The 17,869-nt window shown below is 44.7% G+C and overlaps 1 protein-coding gene across 1 annotated transcript in view; it reads right to left on the bottom strand.

Annotated features, from left to right (window-relative positions):
• Positions 1 to 17,869, bottom strand: part of larp1 (La ribonucleoprotein 1, translational regulator) — a 180,930-nt gene that overhangs the window by 36,460 nt on the left and 126,601 nt on the right. Inside the window, exons 12-14 of the mRNA XM_072264084.1 lie at positions 16,480 to 16,836; positions 15,814 to 15,937; positions 6,350 to 6,561 (exon numbers count right to left, since the gene is read on the bottom strand). Coding sequence (XP_072120185.1) covers positions 6,350 to 6,561; positions 15,814 to 15,937; positions 16,480 to 16,836 — 693 coding nt within the window. The remainder of the gene's footprint in view (positions 1 to 6,349; positions 6,562 to 15,813; positions 15,938 to 16,479; positions 16,837 to 17,869) is intronic.

Below are 17,869 nucleotides of genomic sequence, written 5' to 3'. Positions count from 1 at the left end.
AGAGTGAACTGAAAGGGAAAGCCCAACAAGATTACTCAGCTTTGTCCGCGGAAGATGCCCACAGGTATGAGGTGGTGAAAGAGGCCATCCTCAGGATTTATGAGTTGGTCCCGGAGGCATACCGGCAGAGGTTCTGGAATGCGAGGAAGCAGTGGGACCGCACGTATTTAGAGCTTGCCCGTGAGATGCAGACATATTGTGAGTGTTGGTGCGCCTCGAAGGGGGTAGATGGGGATTATGACAGACTGCTACAGCTGATCCTGAATGAGCAGTTTAAAGGTTGTGTCCCTGAGAGTATGAGACCCTACCTAGATGAGAAAGAGGCAGCCACGTTAGCTGCAACTGCTAAGTTAGTGGATGAGTACGCGTTGACGCATAAAATGAAGTTTGCCCCGAGTAAAGGCTACCAGAAGGGTAGTCAGGACGGCGGGGAAAGTCCGCCAGAGAAGTCAGAAAGTAAGCCGGGGACTAGTGAGAAGGATAAGGTAGACCGGGAGCAGTCTGGTAGGCAGTCTCCTGGGGCCGTCTGTTATAATTGAGGGAAAGTCGGACGCTTTGCCCTAAAGAAGGAGACGGGAAAAGGAAAAAAGGCGATTTTGACTCGCTGTATCGAGCTGGTAAACGAACCGCTAGGAGAGGACAGGTCTGCCAAAGTTCAGGAAGGGCGCGAGAGGTTTATCTCGGCCGGATTGGTGTCAGTCATTGATATTGAAGAGTGTATTAGAGTTTAGCTCAGAGACCCAGACTGGGGAGGTCAAGGTCAAAGGTACTGGGGGAGAGACAGAGGCAGTCCCTTTGCACCAGATACATCTACAAAGCAACCTGATCTCTGGACTAGTCACGATCGGGGTGAGGCCCGAATTACCGATGAAAGGCGTGGAAGTCCTGCTCGGTAATGACCTCGCCAGGGGAATCGTGTTCCCAGCCGTGAGATTGACAGGTCAGCCTGCCAGCATTAAGGCCCCGCCCATGGACTCACTGGTTCATCACGGGACTGCCAAAGTAAATTTAGCTGAGATGTACCAGGAGGAGGTAGAAAGTGAAAAGAAGGAGTGTAGTGAAACAAGAGGTAGTGAGGGAGCTGAGACAGACTTAGCATTAGCCAGGAAGGAATTTGTGCAGGCACAGGAGCGAGACGAGGGGCTGATGGTTTTGGCGGAGACAGCTCTCTCTGATGCAGAATTAAGAAGGGAGCCAGTAGGCTATTGTGTGGAGGAGGAAGTGCTAAGGAAGAAAGGGAGACCAAGTACCGTACCCGCAGATGAGGAATGGGGGGTGGTGCAAAAGAGTTATGGGGATGAGATTTTTAACCTGGCCCACAAGGTACCCCTCGGTGGACATTTTGAGGTGCTGGAGGAAACAGTTGGTGGAATCATGAAAGAGGTTTACCGGCTGCACAGGAGGAAGGATGTTATTGATTATGGCAGATGCGAACTGAGACGGTCACAGGCTTTTGATATGCTAACAAACCTAGTCGGTGTTAGCGCGGAAATCAATGAAGCTAGGGTCCCCCTGATAAGAGAAAAAAACCATTTTGAAAAGATGAGTATGGTATCGATCAGATGGGAGAAGGCTATTGTTTTGGCCAGCTCTACTGATAAGGTCTCTCCCTTAATCCCTGAACAAAGCGACTCTTTAGGAGAAGTAATTAAACGACTCGCACACGTGTGTTTGATTATCCCGAGGCGATGCAAAGAACTGGGATGTTGGGTGGCGTTTGTCACTAGGTCAGCCTAGTGAGCAACACCCCTATAGAATGAGTAATTCAGTGACGAAAGGGCTGACGAACACAGAGGTGTGTATTGGCGATGTAATACGGCTGTCTGAAGCCAGCTTCATAGTGAACCTTGAAAAAAATGAGTTTGGCCACACGAAGGTCACTTACCTGGGAATTGTGGTGACACAGGGGCAGCTGGCAGCGATGCAAGCTAAAGTGCGGGCTATCTCTGACATCCCAACCCCGACAGACAAGAGGGCCCTCAGAAGGCTCTTGGAGATGGTGGGGTACTGTAGGAAGTTTTGCAATAACTCTGCGGTTACTACCCCTCCCCCTCCTACTAAGCTCTGGCGAGAGAAAACTAAGTCGGGATGGGACGACCCTTGTTATTGTGGTCCAGGACGAAACCCAATGAGAGGTTACATTGATCGCAATTCATCAGTGTTTTCGGCCACTATGAAGTTTGCTAAGTTGAAGCCTGGGTTAAGGGATTATTAATAACACATATAAAAGGAACAGAAAATGTGATTGCTGACTGTCTGTCAGGTGTTGACAACTTAAAATTCGCTGTATTAGTCAAATAGCTGATAAAGATGTATATTTGTAGGTATCAAATAATGTATTCATGGTTGTAATTTTTACCCCGGTAAAAATCCTTAAAGGTGAGGGGTGTAACGAGAATACACATAGATTAAGATGTTAGCTGTCCTGTGCTGGCACCAGTGGGATCAGCAGTTGGTCTGCCACCTGTCTTCAGGAGAAAGAGAGATAAGGAAAACAATGGAGCAGCATTTGGAGATGTTAATGAAGGGACGGAAGGAGAGCTGTCAAGATCGGCTCCCCCTTTGAACCCTGAACTGTTTGAAGTGATGGACAGGCGATACCCCAGCAGGGGGATAAAAAGGGACAGGTTCGCTAAGGCAGACACACACGACACCACGAGGTAACGAGACCCTGGAAGCGGTGCGCCTCCCACAAGTCGGTGGGAAGTTTTGGAGGGCTGACCGCGGGACCAAGCCATAGACGCACAGGGTGGAACGGTACGATCGGCGGGAACCTGGTGTGTGTCCGCCCTTGCCTGGGTGCCAGGTTCACCGCAGAGAAACGATAGTATCTGGAAACGGAGGAGTCACGGTCGGTGACCTCAGAAGACATCACAAAGGGCTCGCACGAAAGCTGACTGCGAAGACCATCGAAGGTCTGTGTGGAAGCCATTTGAATATTCATTCGTTTTTGCTCTCTCTCTCCTTCCCCCCACTGTCCATCGCCACGGCAGTGATTACTGTGAACTGAACTGAGCTCAGTTGAACTGAACTTTGCGTCACTTTGAAACTGGTCATTTACCCCTAGACGACGATAGAGCTTGATTGATCCTGTTATCCTAATTCTGTGTACATGTGTGTTTATCATTGCTGAACTGTTGCATTTATTATCCTTTTGATTAGAGTACTGTGTTGCTTGTTTCTTTAATAAAACTTTCTTAGTTCTAGTAATCCAGACTCCAACTGAGTGATCCATTTCTGCTGATTTGGCAACCCAGTTACGGGGTACGTAACAGCGGATACAATAGGGTCTTTTAAGAGACTCCTGGAAAGGTACATGGAGCTTCTAAAGATAGAGGGCTATGGGTAACCCTAGGTAATTTCTAAAGTAAGTATGTGTTCGACACAGCAATGTGGGCTGAAGGGCCTGTATTGTGCTGTAGGTTTTCTATGCTTTTATGCTTTGTGGCAAAGTTTGCAGATGATAACAATTATATGCCATATGATACAATGATAGGTGGAGAGGTAGATAATGCTGAGGAAGCAATGCAATTGAAGGACTTAAACAAATTGGAAGAATGGGCAAAAATTGGCAGATGGAATACAGTGTTGGGAAATGTATGATAATGTATTTTGGTAAAAGGAACAATAGCATGGACTATTATCTAAATGGGGAGAAAATTCAAACATCAGACGTACAGAGGGACTTAGAAGTCCTCATGCAAGGCTCCCAGAAGGTTAATTTATTGGTCGAGTCTGTGGTAAAGAAGCCAAATGCAGTGTTAGCATTCATTTCAATGTTAGCATTCTTTTCAATATAAAAGTAAGGAGATAATGCTATGGCTTTATAAGACACTGGTCAGGCTGCACTTGGAGTATTTTCAACAGTTTTGGGCCCTGTATCTCAGAAAGGATGTGCTGTCATTGGTGCCAGTCTAGAGGAGGTTTACAAGGATAATTCCAGGAATGATGGGGTTAACATATGAGTAGCGTTTGGCAGTTTTGGGCCTGTACTGACTGGAATTTAGAAGAATGCATGAGGGGATCTCATTGAAACCTTCCGAATGTTGAAAGGACTAAATAAGGTGGATATGGAGAGGATATTTCCTATGGTGGGGGTGTCCTAACTAGAGGGCACAGCCTTAAAATTGAGGGGCAACCCTTTAGAATAGGGTTAAGGAAGAATTTTTTTTAGCCAGAGAGTAGTAAATCTGTAGAATGCTCTGCCACAGACAGCTGTGGAGGCCAGGGCCCTGGTGAAAGTGAAAATTGATAGTTTCCCAATTGGTCAGGGCATCAAAGGATATGGTGAGAATGCAGGTGTGTGGGGTTGAGTGGGATTGGGGATCAGCCATGATGGAATAGCGGAGCAGACTTGATAGGCTGAATGGCCTAACCATGCTTCTATGTCTTATGGTCTAACCACACAACTAGGTAGTTTGTTCCATACGTCCACAACACACAATGTAAAGACATGCTTCCTGATGATAGTCTGAAATCTCCAATCACCGCCTATAGCCCCGCGTCCTCGTTGATGGATTAAATTTAAAGTAGCAGCTGGCATCTACCTTACTTGTACCCTAAATGACTTTGAACACTTCTATCATGTCTCCTCTCATTCTACTTCTACTAAAAATATAGAAGTTCCCCATGACTATTTTAACATTGCTCTTTTGGCATGCATTTTCAATCTCCCATTATAATTTGTAGGTCGTATCCTTACTACTCGTTGGGGGTCTGTATGCAGCTCCCATCAGGGTCTTATTACCCTTACAGCTCTTTAGCTCTATCCACAATGATTCAACACTTTTTGACCCTATGTCACCTCTTCCTAATGATTTGATTTCATTTCTTACCAACAGACGAATGCCGTCCCTTCTGCCTTCCTGCCTGTACTTTCGATAGAATATGTATCCTTGGACATTAAGCTCCCAGCTATAATCTTCTTTCAGCCATGATTCAGTGATGCTTACAACATACCTGCCAATCTGCAACTGTGCTGCAAGTTCATCTACCTTATTCCTTATACTGCACGCATTCGAACACAGCACCCTCAGTCCTGTATTCATCCTTTTCGATTTTATCTGCCTTGTATGTTGCAACTCATCCTGCTGACTGCAATTTTGCCCTATCTACAGCCTCTCCTCACTACATATTGCGTCTTTTTGTAAATCAGCTACCTTATCTTCAGCACTCTTATCTGCCTTTCTTGCATTGAAATATATGCAGCTCAGGACATAAGTCACACCATGGTCAACCTTTTGATTCCTTTGTCTGAGGTCTTACCAACACCTGGCTCCATGACCTCTCCACTAACTTCTGGCACTCTGGTTCCTATCCCCCTACAACTCTTGTTTAAATCCCAACATGCCGCATTAACAAACCTTCCTGCTAGGGTATTCGTCCCCCTCAGATGCAAGCTGTCCCTTATGTACAAGTCCCACCTTCTCCGGAAGAGCGTCCAAAGATCCAAAAATCTTATGCCCTCCCTCCTACACCAACTCCTTAGCCACTTATAAAACTGCATGATCTTCCGAGTTCTGGCCACACTAGCACGTGGCACAGGTAGCAATCCTGAGGTCACAACCCTGGAGGTCCTGCCCTTTAACTTAGCACCTAACTCACTTAAGTGTCTAACAATCTCTTAAACATAGTGACTGTAATTGACCATACCCACCACCTTCTTTTGAACCCCTTAAAACTGCTTCCTCTCATTTTAAACTTGTTCTCCCTTGTTTCTGATACCTCTGTGTGAAAGAGACTATCTACCCTATCTCTGCCTCTCAGATCACCCTGCCAACACGTTTGCTCCAGTGAAAACATACTCAGCATGTCCAAACCCCAGAGATTCTGCAAATCCTGTAAATCTAGAGCAACAAACACAAAATGCTGGAGGAACTCAAATCAGTATTTAAGGAAATAAATAAACAGTTGACATTTCAGGGTGAGACCCTTCATCAGGACTGGAAAGGAAGAAGCTGGTAGGTTATAGTTGAGACTAGGTGAGGGAGAGGGTGGATGCCACTCTAATCTCTCCATAGATCTAAAGTCCTCCAATCCAGGCAACATCCTGGTGAAACATTTTTTAAACAGAGTGTTGGAGACCTGGAACTCAATGTATTTAAACAGAACTTGGTCATTCCTCCTGAGGGCTACTTATCCAACAAAGGGTTTATGGGGTTAGATGTAACGGATGGAATGGCCCACGCTGTCTCAATAGTTTTCGTTGATTCAGGATGACACCTGCAGCTCTAGGCTCTAGAAAGGAGCTCTCTTACCCAAGCACCAAACCCCAGTTGATGTACTTGTTTTTCTTTACCCAACAGAACAGTAGCAGTGCTTGTGAACATGTCGACTGTGCCACTCTTACCTTCGCATCCAACGGCCTCCCTTCTTTCACCACAGGATAGAACCTGGGAGCTTGACTTGGATCCTTTAACCTAGGCGTGCGAGGTGTGCGAGGGGTCCGTGCACCCCGGTAGCTTGGGGATTCTGGCACTGTTGTTGGCAGAGATCGTGCCACACAAGATATTGGAGGTTCGGCAGCACCAAACAACTTGTTGGCCAGTGCATCTGTAGGTACTGGAAACATAAGACCATAAGATATAGCAGCAGTAGGCCATTCAGCCCATCAAGTCTGCTCCACCATTCAATCATGGGCTGATCCAAGTCTTCCAGTCATCCCCTGCCTTCTCCCCATACCCTTTGATGCCCTGGCTAATCTATCTATCTATCTCTGCCTTAAATGCATCCAATGACTTGGGCTCCACAGCTGCTCGTGGCAACAAATTCCACAAATTTACCCTCTGACTAAAGTAATTTCTCCTCACCTCTGTTCTAAATGGACGTCCTTCAAACTTGAAGTCGTGCCCTCTTGTCCTAGACTCCCCTACCATGGGAAATAACTTTGCTATATCTAATCAGTTCAGGCCTTTTAACATTCGGAATCTTTCAATGGGACCCCTCCTCAATCTCCTGAACTCCAGGGAATACAGCCTAAGAGCTGCCAGGCGTTCCTCACACGGTTCCTCAACTCTCCTCCTCTGAGCCCATGCCCTTCAATATTTGATATTTCCACCCTAGGAAAGAGAAGCTGACCATCTTGTGGCGATAAGATTAGTACAGTGTTCTACATGACATCAGCAAAGTCTGACAAGACCGCACATGGAAGATAAATCCATAAAGTTAGAACTCATTGGATCCAGCACAATTTCATAAGGCCTTGAGAAGGGAGGCGGAGATTAATGATTGATCAATGGGAAGCTTGTGATCAGGGATTAATGTTGAACCCTTGCTGTTTGTTATATACATTAATGATGGGGTAAGTTCATAGACGACTTAAGATTGGAGTGTTGATGATAGTGAGGACTGTAAACCTAGGGACCTTCATGTCCGTTTTCCAAGAAAGGCAGAGGGCAAAAGTACAGATGGATAAGGTAACTGAGAAGACACAGCCAGAGTACAGAATATATTCTATAAACCACACTTCAGTAAATGAAGTATAGATTCATTAGTTAGAGACAATACCTGAAACTGTCAGAAAGTTACGGACAACACACATCAAAGTTGCTGCCTGGCCTGCTGCATTCACCAGCAACTTTGATGTGTGTTGCTTGAATTTCCAGCATCTGCAGAATTCCTGTTGTTTGAGAATGTTACAGAGTTTCTCCAGAGGAAAGGACTTACATCTGAAATGGTAAGCATGTTTCTCCATTCACACGTTTCGGCTAGGTCTGCTCAGTGTTTCCAGCATTTCTTGCTTTTGTTCCAGATTTCTGGAATGTGCACTTTAATTTTTTTTACTTTCATAAGGACACAAGACTGTACAACATGGAAACAGGTCACTCAACCCAACTCATCGAAGCCAGAGCAGTGCTCTTCCATATTATATGTGATATGCATAAATGACTTTAACAACTACTTGTAGAAGACCATTGTGGTGGTACATGGATAGAAAAGGTTTCCAAGGTTATGGGAAAACAGTGGTTAGGGATCTGTGCTGGGACCTCTACTGTTTGCAATGTATATAAAGGACCTGGATGAAAATGTAGATAGGTGTGTTCATAAATTTGCAAATGATAAAAAGATTGGTAGAGTTGTGGATAGTGCAGAAGACTGGCAACGAATAGAGCACGATATGGATCAGTTGCAGATATTGGTTAAGAAATGGCAGATGGAGTTTAATCCAGATAAATGTGAGATGTTGCACCTCAACAGGTCAAATACAAGGAGACAGTAAAATCTTAAGGGCAAGATTCTTAACAGTGTTGCTGAGCAGCGAGATCTTGGGATCCAAGTTCATAGCTCATTGAAAGTGGCTACACAGGCCAATAAAGTGGCTACACAGGTTAAGGCGGCTTATGGAATGAATGATTCTATTAGTTAAGGCAATGAGTTCAAAAGTCAGGAGGTTGTGTTGCAACTTTATAAAACTCTGGTTAAACCACATCTGTAGTACTGTGTGCAGTTCTGGTCACCTCCTATAGGAAGGATGTTGAGGCTTTGGAGAGGGTGCAGAAGAGGTTTATCAGAATTCTGCCTGGTTTAGAGTGCATGTACTATCACAAGAAGCTGGATAAACTTGGGTTCTTTTCTCTGGAGTGTTGGAGGAGATCTGATAGAGGTTTACAAGATTATGAGAGACACGAGATAGAGTGGACACAGAATATCTGTTTCCGAAGTTTGAACTCTCTCATACCAGAGGGCATGCATTGAAGGTGAGAGGAAGTAGGTTCAAGGGAGACGTGAGGGGTAACTTTTTTTTATTCAGAGAGTGGTGGATGCCTGGAATGTACTGCCTGGTATAGTGGTAGAAGCAACTACATTAGAGGCATTTAAGAGATGTTTGGATAGGCACACGGAAGTAAGAAAGATGGAGGGACGTGGACATGGAATAGGTAGGAAGAAACAGAGCTTTGGTGTTTTTGATTTGCCTTTTAGCTGGTTTGGCACAACACTGTGGGCCAAATGGCCTGCTCCTGTGCTGTACTGTTCTGTGTTCTAAGATGTTGATGAGTCCTAATTTGCAGTTTTGGTCACCTAGCTACAGTAAAGATGTAAATAAAGTTGAAAGAGTACAGAGAAAAACTTACAAGAACGTTGCCAGGGTGGGAGGAGCTGAGTTTATGAAAAGATTGGATAGGTTAGAACTTTATTCTTTGGAACACAGAAGACTGAGATGAGATATGATAGATGTATACAAAATTATGAGGGGAATAGATAGAATAAATGCAAGCTAAGGATGGATGGGACTACAACCAGAGGTCATTGGTTAAGGGTGAAAAGTAAAATGTTTAAGGGGAACATGAGGGGAAACTTCTTCACTCTGAAGGTTGTGAGAGCGTGGAATGAGCCGTCAGCACAAGTGGCAGATGCGAGCTCGATTTCAACATTTAAAAGAAGTTTGGATAGATTCATGGATGGTAAGGATTTGGAGGGCTAAGGTCCCAGTAGAAGTTGATGGGAGCAGGCAGTTTAAATGGTTCGTCATGGCCTGGATAGCCGAAGGGCCAGTTTCTATGCTGTACTTTTAGACCATAAGTTATAGGAGCAGAATTAAGCCATTTAGGCCATTGAGTCTGCTCCACCATTTCATCATGGCTGAACCAATTTTACTCTCAGCCCCAGTCTCCTACCTTCTCCCAGTATTCCTTCAAGTCATGATCAATCAAGAATCTATCAACCTCTGCCTTAAGTATACATAAAGACTTCGCTTCTACAGCCACATGTGGCAACAAATTTCACATATTCACTACGCTCTGGCTAAAGCAATTCCTCCTCATCTTTGTTCTAAAGGGACACCCCTCTACTCTGAGGCTGTGTCCTCTGGTCTTAGACTCTCCCACCATAGGAAACATCCTTTCCACATCCATTCTATCAAGGCCTTTCACCATTCGATAAGTTTCAATGCGGTTACCCCTCATTCTTTGAATTCTTGTGAATACAGGCCCAGGGCTAAACACTCTTCATATGACAAGCCATTCAATCCTGGAATTTCTCTGACTATGACTTGGATGAAAACATAGATGAGCTCACATCAATATCTCTGAAGACTTAACTTGGACCCAATATATTGACACAGCTATAAAGAAGGCAAGACAGCGGCTATAATACATTAGGAGTTTGAGGAGATTTAGTGTGTTAGCAAAAACATGCAAATTTCTATAACTGTACTATTAGCATTCTTACTGGCTGCAGCACCATCTAGCATTGGTGGGGGGGGGGGCACTGGTGCAAAGGATTGAAGAAAGTTGCAGAGAGTTGTCAAATTAGTCAGCTCTATTTTGGGCACTAGTCTCTGTAGTAACCAGGTCAACTTCAAGGAGCTCCATCTTTAAGGACCTCTACCTCCCAAGACGCTCTCTTCTCATTGGTATCATCAGGAAGGCGGTATAGAAACGTATCAGGAACAGCTTCTTCCCTTCTGCCATCCGATTTTTGAATAGACATCAAACTCATGAACTGTATCTTACTACTTTTTAAAATTCTTTTTTGCACTACTTATTGATATTAAACATGATTCTAATGAATAAGTTTGCAGATAACACAAAAATTAGTGAAGCTGTTCATAGTCAAAAGCATATCACAATAATCCAGTTGCAGACGGTGATGGAGAAATGGCAGGTGTTTAATCCAGACAAATAGAAACATAGAAAATAGGTGCAGGAGTAGGCCATTCGGCCCTTCGAGCCTGCACCGCCATTTATTATGATCATGGCTGATCATCCAACTCAGAACCCCGCCCCAGCCTTCCCTCCATACCCCCTGACCCCCGTAGCCACAAGGGCCATATCTAACTCCCTCTTAAATATAGCCAATGAACTGGCCTCAACTGTTTCCTGTGGCAGAGAATTCCACAGATTCACCACTCTCTGTGTGAAGAAGTTTTTCCTAATCTCGGTCCTAAAAGGCTTCCCCCCTATCCTCAAACTGTGACCCCTCGTTCTGGACTTCCCCAACATCGGGAACAATCTTCCTGCATCTAGCCTGTCCAATCCCTTTAGGATCTTATACGTTTCAATCAGATCCCCCCTCAATCTTCTAAATTCCAACGATTACAAGCCCAGTTCATCCAGTCTTTCTTCATATGAAAGTCCTGCCATCCCAGGAATCAATCTGGTGAACCTTCTTTGTACTCCCTCTATGGCAAGGATGTCTTTCCTCAGATTAGGGGACCAAAACTGCACACAATACTCCAGGTGTGGTCTCACCAAGGCCTTGTACAACTGCAGTAGTACCTCCCTGCTCCTGTACTCGAATCCTCTCGCTATAAATGCCAGCATACCATTCGCCTTTTTCACCGCCTGCTGTACCTGCATGCCCACTTTCAATGACTGGTGTATAATGACACCCAGGTCTCGTTGCACAATGTGAGGTGTTGCACTGTAGGAGTTAAATGTAAGAGTTAATACAACATTGATGGAGAGAGAAATACTGGGTAAACAAAGCCACAGCTCCTTGAAAGTGAATTGGGTGATAAAGAAGGTGTATAGCATGCTTGTGTTTGTTGATCAGAGCGTAAGAGCCAGAAAGCTATGGTGTAGCTGTATACAACTTTGGTTAGGCTGCATTTATAATTTTGTGCAGAGTTCTAGGTGCAGCATTACAGGAAGGAGCAGTGGCTTCTTTGGAGAGGATTGTGGGTTAAAGAACATTACCTGTAAGGAGAAGTTAGAGAGACTAGCGGTTCGGAGGCTGAGAACAAACCTGACAGAAGGATATAAAATTATGAAAGGCATCTTTCCCAGAATAGAAAAAATAAATATTGGAGGGCACAGGTTTAAGGTAAGAGGGGGAAAGTTTAAAGCAGATGTACAGCTTCTGCCCAGAGTGTAGCAGGTGCCTGGAATTCACTTCCAGGAGAAGAGGTGGAAATACACACAGTAGTGGTCATCAGGAGACTTTTAGACAGACACATGAAGGTCTATGGAGTGGAGGAATATGGATCATGTGCTGATGGGACTATTTTCATTTGACATCGTGGTCAGCAGACATTGTGGGCCGAAGAGCCTGCTCCCATGCTGTGCTGTGGTTCATTAACTCCATCATAGTTTGTGTGCCTAGGGTTGTGACATGCTAATCCACACACATTTTAAACACCAGTGGCCATATCAACCACTCTCTAAGCTACTTAAAACAGAAAATTCACCTGTCTCCAGGGGAAGGCCTGTCGCAGCCCCTTCTAAATCTCTTCCCCACTCCCCCAACCCTATACCTTTGTCCTTTTGTTTTATCTTGTCTTATATGTGCAGAAGTCTCCTGAGGTCTACACTACCAAACAACCCTCATAATTGTATCATTTTTAATCCATGCATTTCTAAATGACAATAAACGAGGACTGAGTGTCCTCATAATCTAATCTAATCTAATTATATATACCTCACTCTTATGGCCTCACCCTCCCCCACTCCAGGAGAAACAACTAGTTTTCCTCACAGCAGAACTGTCCCATCCCAAGCAAATTGCTGGTACATTTCCATTGTACATCATCGTTCTTATCCCTCGGTGAGATGATCTTCGGGGGGGGGGGGGGTACAAAGGGGTAGCAATCAAGTGACTGGTAGAAGCAGTCAGAAGACTGTCTTTAAACTGGTCACTTGGCTGCTTTGAAATTTGCGCAAGGAGCTGAGACACAATACATTGCCTGACAGGGAACAGAAATAGTCATCAGAAATAGGAAGAACTGAGTAAAGAGGAGATTGGGAACTAAAATTTTCCTGAGAACTGCAAAAGATCAAAGGCCTTTTGTGCATTTTTTTTTTACTTTATATTTCTTCTGATGGTTGGTTTTTAGAATGCTGCACTTAGCTTAAGCTCTGGCACACTCCCAGATACTGTACATAAGTGAGGATAGAGTTGTTCTCTGATTGGACACACTCCAGTCTGCCATCCTTACCATGCTTCTATATTTCCATCCACTGGTACTCCGTCGTGTTTCTCTGCCTCCTTCCCAATCCACCTCTCCTCCCAAGCACCCCCCATTCAGTCTGCTGCCTGTTGCCCTGCCTAGTCTCCAATCATGCCCCTCCTGTTCTAAATGCCTGCTGCTCAATTGCCTGCTTCCTTTCCAATCCGCCCCTCCCAAGTACCACTTGAGGTAAAGGAGCCATTAGGAGGTAATGACCATAATATGATAAGTTTTAATCTACAAATTGAGAGGGAGAAGGGAAACTCGGAAGTGTCAGTACTACAGTTGAACAAAGGGAACTATGGTGCTATGAGGGAGGAGCTGGCCAAAGTTCAATGGAACAATACCCTAAAAGGGATGACAGTGGAACAGCAATGGCAAGTGTTTCTGGGAATAATGCAGAAGGTGCACAGTCAGTTCATTCCAAAGAGGAAGGAAGATTCCAAGGGGAGTAAGGGGCGACCGTGGCTGACAAGGGAAGTCAAGGACAGTATAAAAATAAAAGAGAGAAAGTATAACATAGCAAGGATGAGCAGGAAGCCAGAGGATTGGGAGACTTTTAAGGAGCAACAGAAGATAACTAAAAAGGCAACACGGGGGGGAAAGATGAGGTACAAAAGTAAGCTAGTCAAGAATATAAAGGAGGATAGTAAAAGCTTCTTTAGGTATGTGAAAAGGAAAAAAATAGTTAAGACCATAATTGGGCCCTTGAAGACAGAAACGAGTGAATTTATTATGGGGAACAAGGAAATGGCAGACGAGTTGAACAGGTACTTTGGATCTGTCTTCACTAGGGAAGACACAAACAATCTCCCAGATGTAATAGTGGCCAAAGGACCTAGGGTAATGGATGAATTGAAGGAAATTTATATTAAGCAGGAAATGGTGTTGGATAGGCTGTTGGGTCTGAAGGCTGATAAGTCCCTGGGACCTGATGGTCTGCATCTCAGGGTACTTAGGGAGGTGGCTTTAGAAATTGTGAACGCATTGATAATCATTTTCCAATGTTCTATAGATTCAGGATCAGTTCCTGTGGATTGGAGGGTGGCTAATGTTGTCCCTCTCTTCAAGAAGAGAGGAAGAGAGAAAACAGGGAATTATAGACCGGTTAGCCTGACGTTGGTGGCAGGAAAGATGCCGGAGTCAATTACAAAAGATGAAATTACGACACATCTGGATAGCAGTAACAGGATCGGTCCGAGTCAGCATGGATTTACGAAGGGGAAATCGTGCTTGACTAATCTTCTGGAATTTTTTGAGGATGTAACTATGAAAATGGACAAGGGAGAACCAGTGGATGTAGTGTACCTGGACTTTCAGAAAGCCTTTGATAAAGTCCCACATAAGAGATTAGTGGGCAAAATTAGGGCACATGGTATTGGGGGCAGAGTACTGACATGGACCGAAAATTGGCTGGCTGACAGAAAACAAAGAGTAGCGATTAATGGGTCCCTTTCAGAATGGCAGGCAGTGACCAGTGGGGTACCGCAGGGTTCAGTGCTGGGACCGCAGCTGTTTACTATATATTAATGACTTAGATCTGCCGATGACACAAAGCTGGGTGGCAGTGTGAAATGTGAGGAGGATATTATGAGAATGCAGGGTGACTTGGGACAGGCTGGGTGAGTGGGCAGATGCATGGCAGATACAGTTTAATGTGGATAAATGTGAGGTTATCCACTTTAGTGGTAAGAACAGGAAGACAGATTATTATCTAAATGGAGTCAAGTTAGGAAAAGGGGAAGTACAATGAGATCTAGGTGTTCTTGTACATTAGTCAATGAAAGCAAGCATGCAAGTACAGCAGGCAGTGAAGAAAGCTAATGTCATGCTGGCCTTCATAACAAGGGGAATTGAGTATAAGAGCAAAGAGGTCCTTCTGCAGCTGTACACGGCCCTGGTGAGACCACACCTGGAGTACTGTGTGCAGTTCTAATCTCCAAATTTGAGGAAGGACATTCTTGCTATTAAGGGAGTGCAGCACAGATTCACAAGGTTAATTCCCGGGATGGCGGAAAAGATTGGAGCGACTGGGCTTGTATACTCTGGAATTTAGAAGGCTGAGAGGGGATCTTATTGAAACATATAAGATTATTAAGGGATTGGACATGCTGGAGGCAGGAAGCATGTTCCCGCTGATGGGTGAGTCCAGAACCAGAGGCCACAGTTTAAGAATAAGGGATAGGCCATTTAGAACGGAGTTGAGTAAAAATTTTTTCACCCAGAGAGTGGTGGATATATGGAATGCTCTGCCCCAGAAGGCTGTGGAGGCCAAGTCTCTGGGTGCTTTCAAGAAAGAGATGGATAGAGCTCTTAAAAGATAGCGGAATCAAAGGTTATGGGGATAAGGTAGGAACTGGATACTGATTGTGGATGATCAGCCATGATCACAGTGTATGGCGGTGCTGGCTCAAAGGGCCGAATGGCCTACTCCTGCACCTATTGTCTATTGCACTGCCTGTTGGCTGTTTCCCTGCCTTCTTCCCTATCCACCTTTTCCCCCAAGCATCCCCCAGTTCTAACTGTCTGCTGCCTCACAAATGGTAGAGTAAAGATAGCTTCCTAACCACCATGGGGACACTGCAGGTGAGAGGAAAAATCTAAAAGGAGCATGGGGGAGCAGCAATTTCACACATCAGCAGAGGTGGTTGGGGCAGGTACACAGTTTCATTTAAGAAGCAGTTGGACAAGGATGGGACTCAAGAGCATTAGGGAACAAACACTGGAAGTTGGGACAAACTGAGTGAGTATCTAGTCACCATGGATTAGATGGGTCAAAGCGCCTGTGTCCATGATTTATGACTATGCAATCAACTGCATTCAGGACATAATGGGCAGACTTGTTTACTTCTGTCTGACAGCCACCAATGTGTTGCTCTCATTACGAATCCAGGCTGTCATCAGACTCACTGAAGTGGCTTGCTTACCCTGTTGTGGCCGAGGGGGACCAGGTGGAACCTCCTGGTTACGATCAACAGGCGGTTCAGGAGCCAGTGTGTTAAACTCCTCACGGCTGATCATATGCAGCTTACGGAAGTTTTCTACTTCTTGCTGTAAAGGACAAAAAACTGTCACTGAGATAGAGGGGAGGAAGGTCGAGCAGGGTAGCAGAGGTGGGTAGGAGGGGCATAGGGGACACAGAGAGAAGGCAAATAGACAGGGTGGGGGAGGGCAGAGATGGGATGGGGGAGGGTGGAGTGACAGGGATAGGGGGAAGGGGTTTGGACAGAGAGACAGTGGGTGGGGGGGTGAGAGGTGTAAGCAGGAAAGGGAGAAGGTAGGGGAGCAAAGAAAATGGAGGAGTGAATGGGTGGGAGGGAGGGAGAAGGTTGATGGGACAGGAGTAAAACAAGTGAGAAAGGGAAGGAGGTGGGTAGGTCTGGGAACAAAAGGATGAAACCGTCAGATTTTAAAGGGAGGAAGAAGGATCTGATATGGTGGAGCAGGACTAGTAAAAGCAGATGCTTCAGCCCAACAGGGTACATTAAAGGAGAAACCAGAACTAAATGTCAGCAGCAACATTTTACAGTATAACACCTCCAAGGTTGTTAATTACAAGAAAGAATTGTTGTATACAGCTACCACAGAATTACCTTTATTGTTGCATATTCCGGTTCATAATCTTCTTTCCACAGATCCTGTTCATAATAGTAGAGACCGTCATTGATGACTTTGCCAAACTCAGAAGTTAGTTTTGCCCTGGAGACATGATTGCCTGTCCTGTCCCCACCAGGATGTTTTCTCAGGTATGGAGGGGTTTGTGTAACAATCAGAATCTTGTTTACATCACGATCATCAATTTCACAGTCGGAATCTTCATCTGACCAGTCAGTGAAAGTGTTCTTGCGACCTGCCATCTGCTCCATCTCCTCATCAAACATGAAGTCAAGTTCCTCCTGTTCCTCCTGGTCTGGCTTCGAACATGTCTGTGATTTGGGTTCCTCAGACTTCTGAAACATGGAGATCCAGTACATCAATGCTGCACTGCGCTATACTACACCCTCAATTTAATTCCTCAATTCACACATTACAAACATTTTACAGCAACAAACAAAACTGGACCAACATATTTAGTCGATATTGATTAATACTACTACAGCTTAATTTAACGATAGATTATTACAGCACAGTACAGGCCCTACAGCCCATAATGCCGTGTTGACCCTTTACCAACTCCAAATCAATCTAACCCTTCTCTCCCACATATCCCTCCGTTTTTCTATCATCCATATGCCTACTTAAGAGTCTCTTACATGTTACTAATGTATCTGCATTCACCACTACCCAACAGTGCATTCCACAAACCCACCACTCTGTTAAAAAAAACTACTTCTGACTTCCCGAATACTTTCTTCCAATCATTTTAAAATTATGCCCAATAATACGCCATTAGCCAAATTACTTTATTCTTTAGCAACAGATTCCAACATCTGCAGTCCCTCATGTCTCCTCTGACACAAGATAGTGATATCAGTCTTGAATTTGCACTTTTGCATCAATAAAGGATTACACTATCTTCGGCTGTGAAAGTCACTGCACTCATGCATATCACACCAGAAAACTACAGCCTCATATTAAAGCAAAAAACAAAATGCTGGAGAAACTCAAAGAGGCCAAGTAGCATCTATCAAAAAGAGTACATTCAACCTGCTGAAGGGTCTCAGCCAAATACATGAGACATTGTGATCTTGGAAATTGCTCTCCTACACACAAAGCCATGCTAAGTGATAAGGTCACTTGTTCTTCCGAATGCTTATGTCCCCAATCTCATAGAATCCCCTCCAGTAACGCATGTGTCACACAGATTAGGATTACACGTCTATAGTTGCCAGATTCTTATTGGCAGCCCTTAAACAAAGGAATGGCATTTGCCATCCTCTAGTTTTGCGGCGCTTCACCTGTTGCTAATGATGATGAATTCATCTCACCTGAGGCTCACAAATTCCTTTCTAGCTTCCTACGTTGTCCTTGCATATAACCTAT

The sequence above is a fragment of the Mobula birostris genome, chromosome 7 (assembly GCF_030028105.1).
Source record: "Mobula birostris isolate sMobBir1 chromosome 7, sMobBir1.hap1, whole genome shotgun sequence".
In the NCBI taxonomy this organism is placed as follows: Eukaryota; Metazoa; Chordata; class Chondrichthyes; order Myliobatiformes; family Myliobatidae; genus Mobula; species Mobula birostris.
This window is presented reverse-complemented; position numbering and strand designations above follow the sequence as displayed.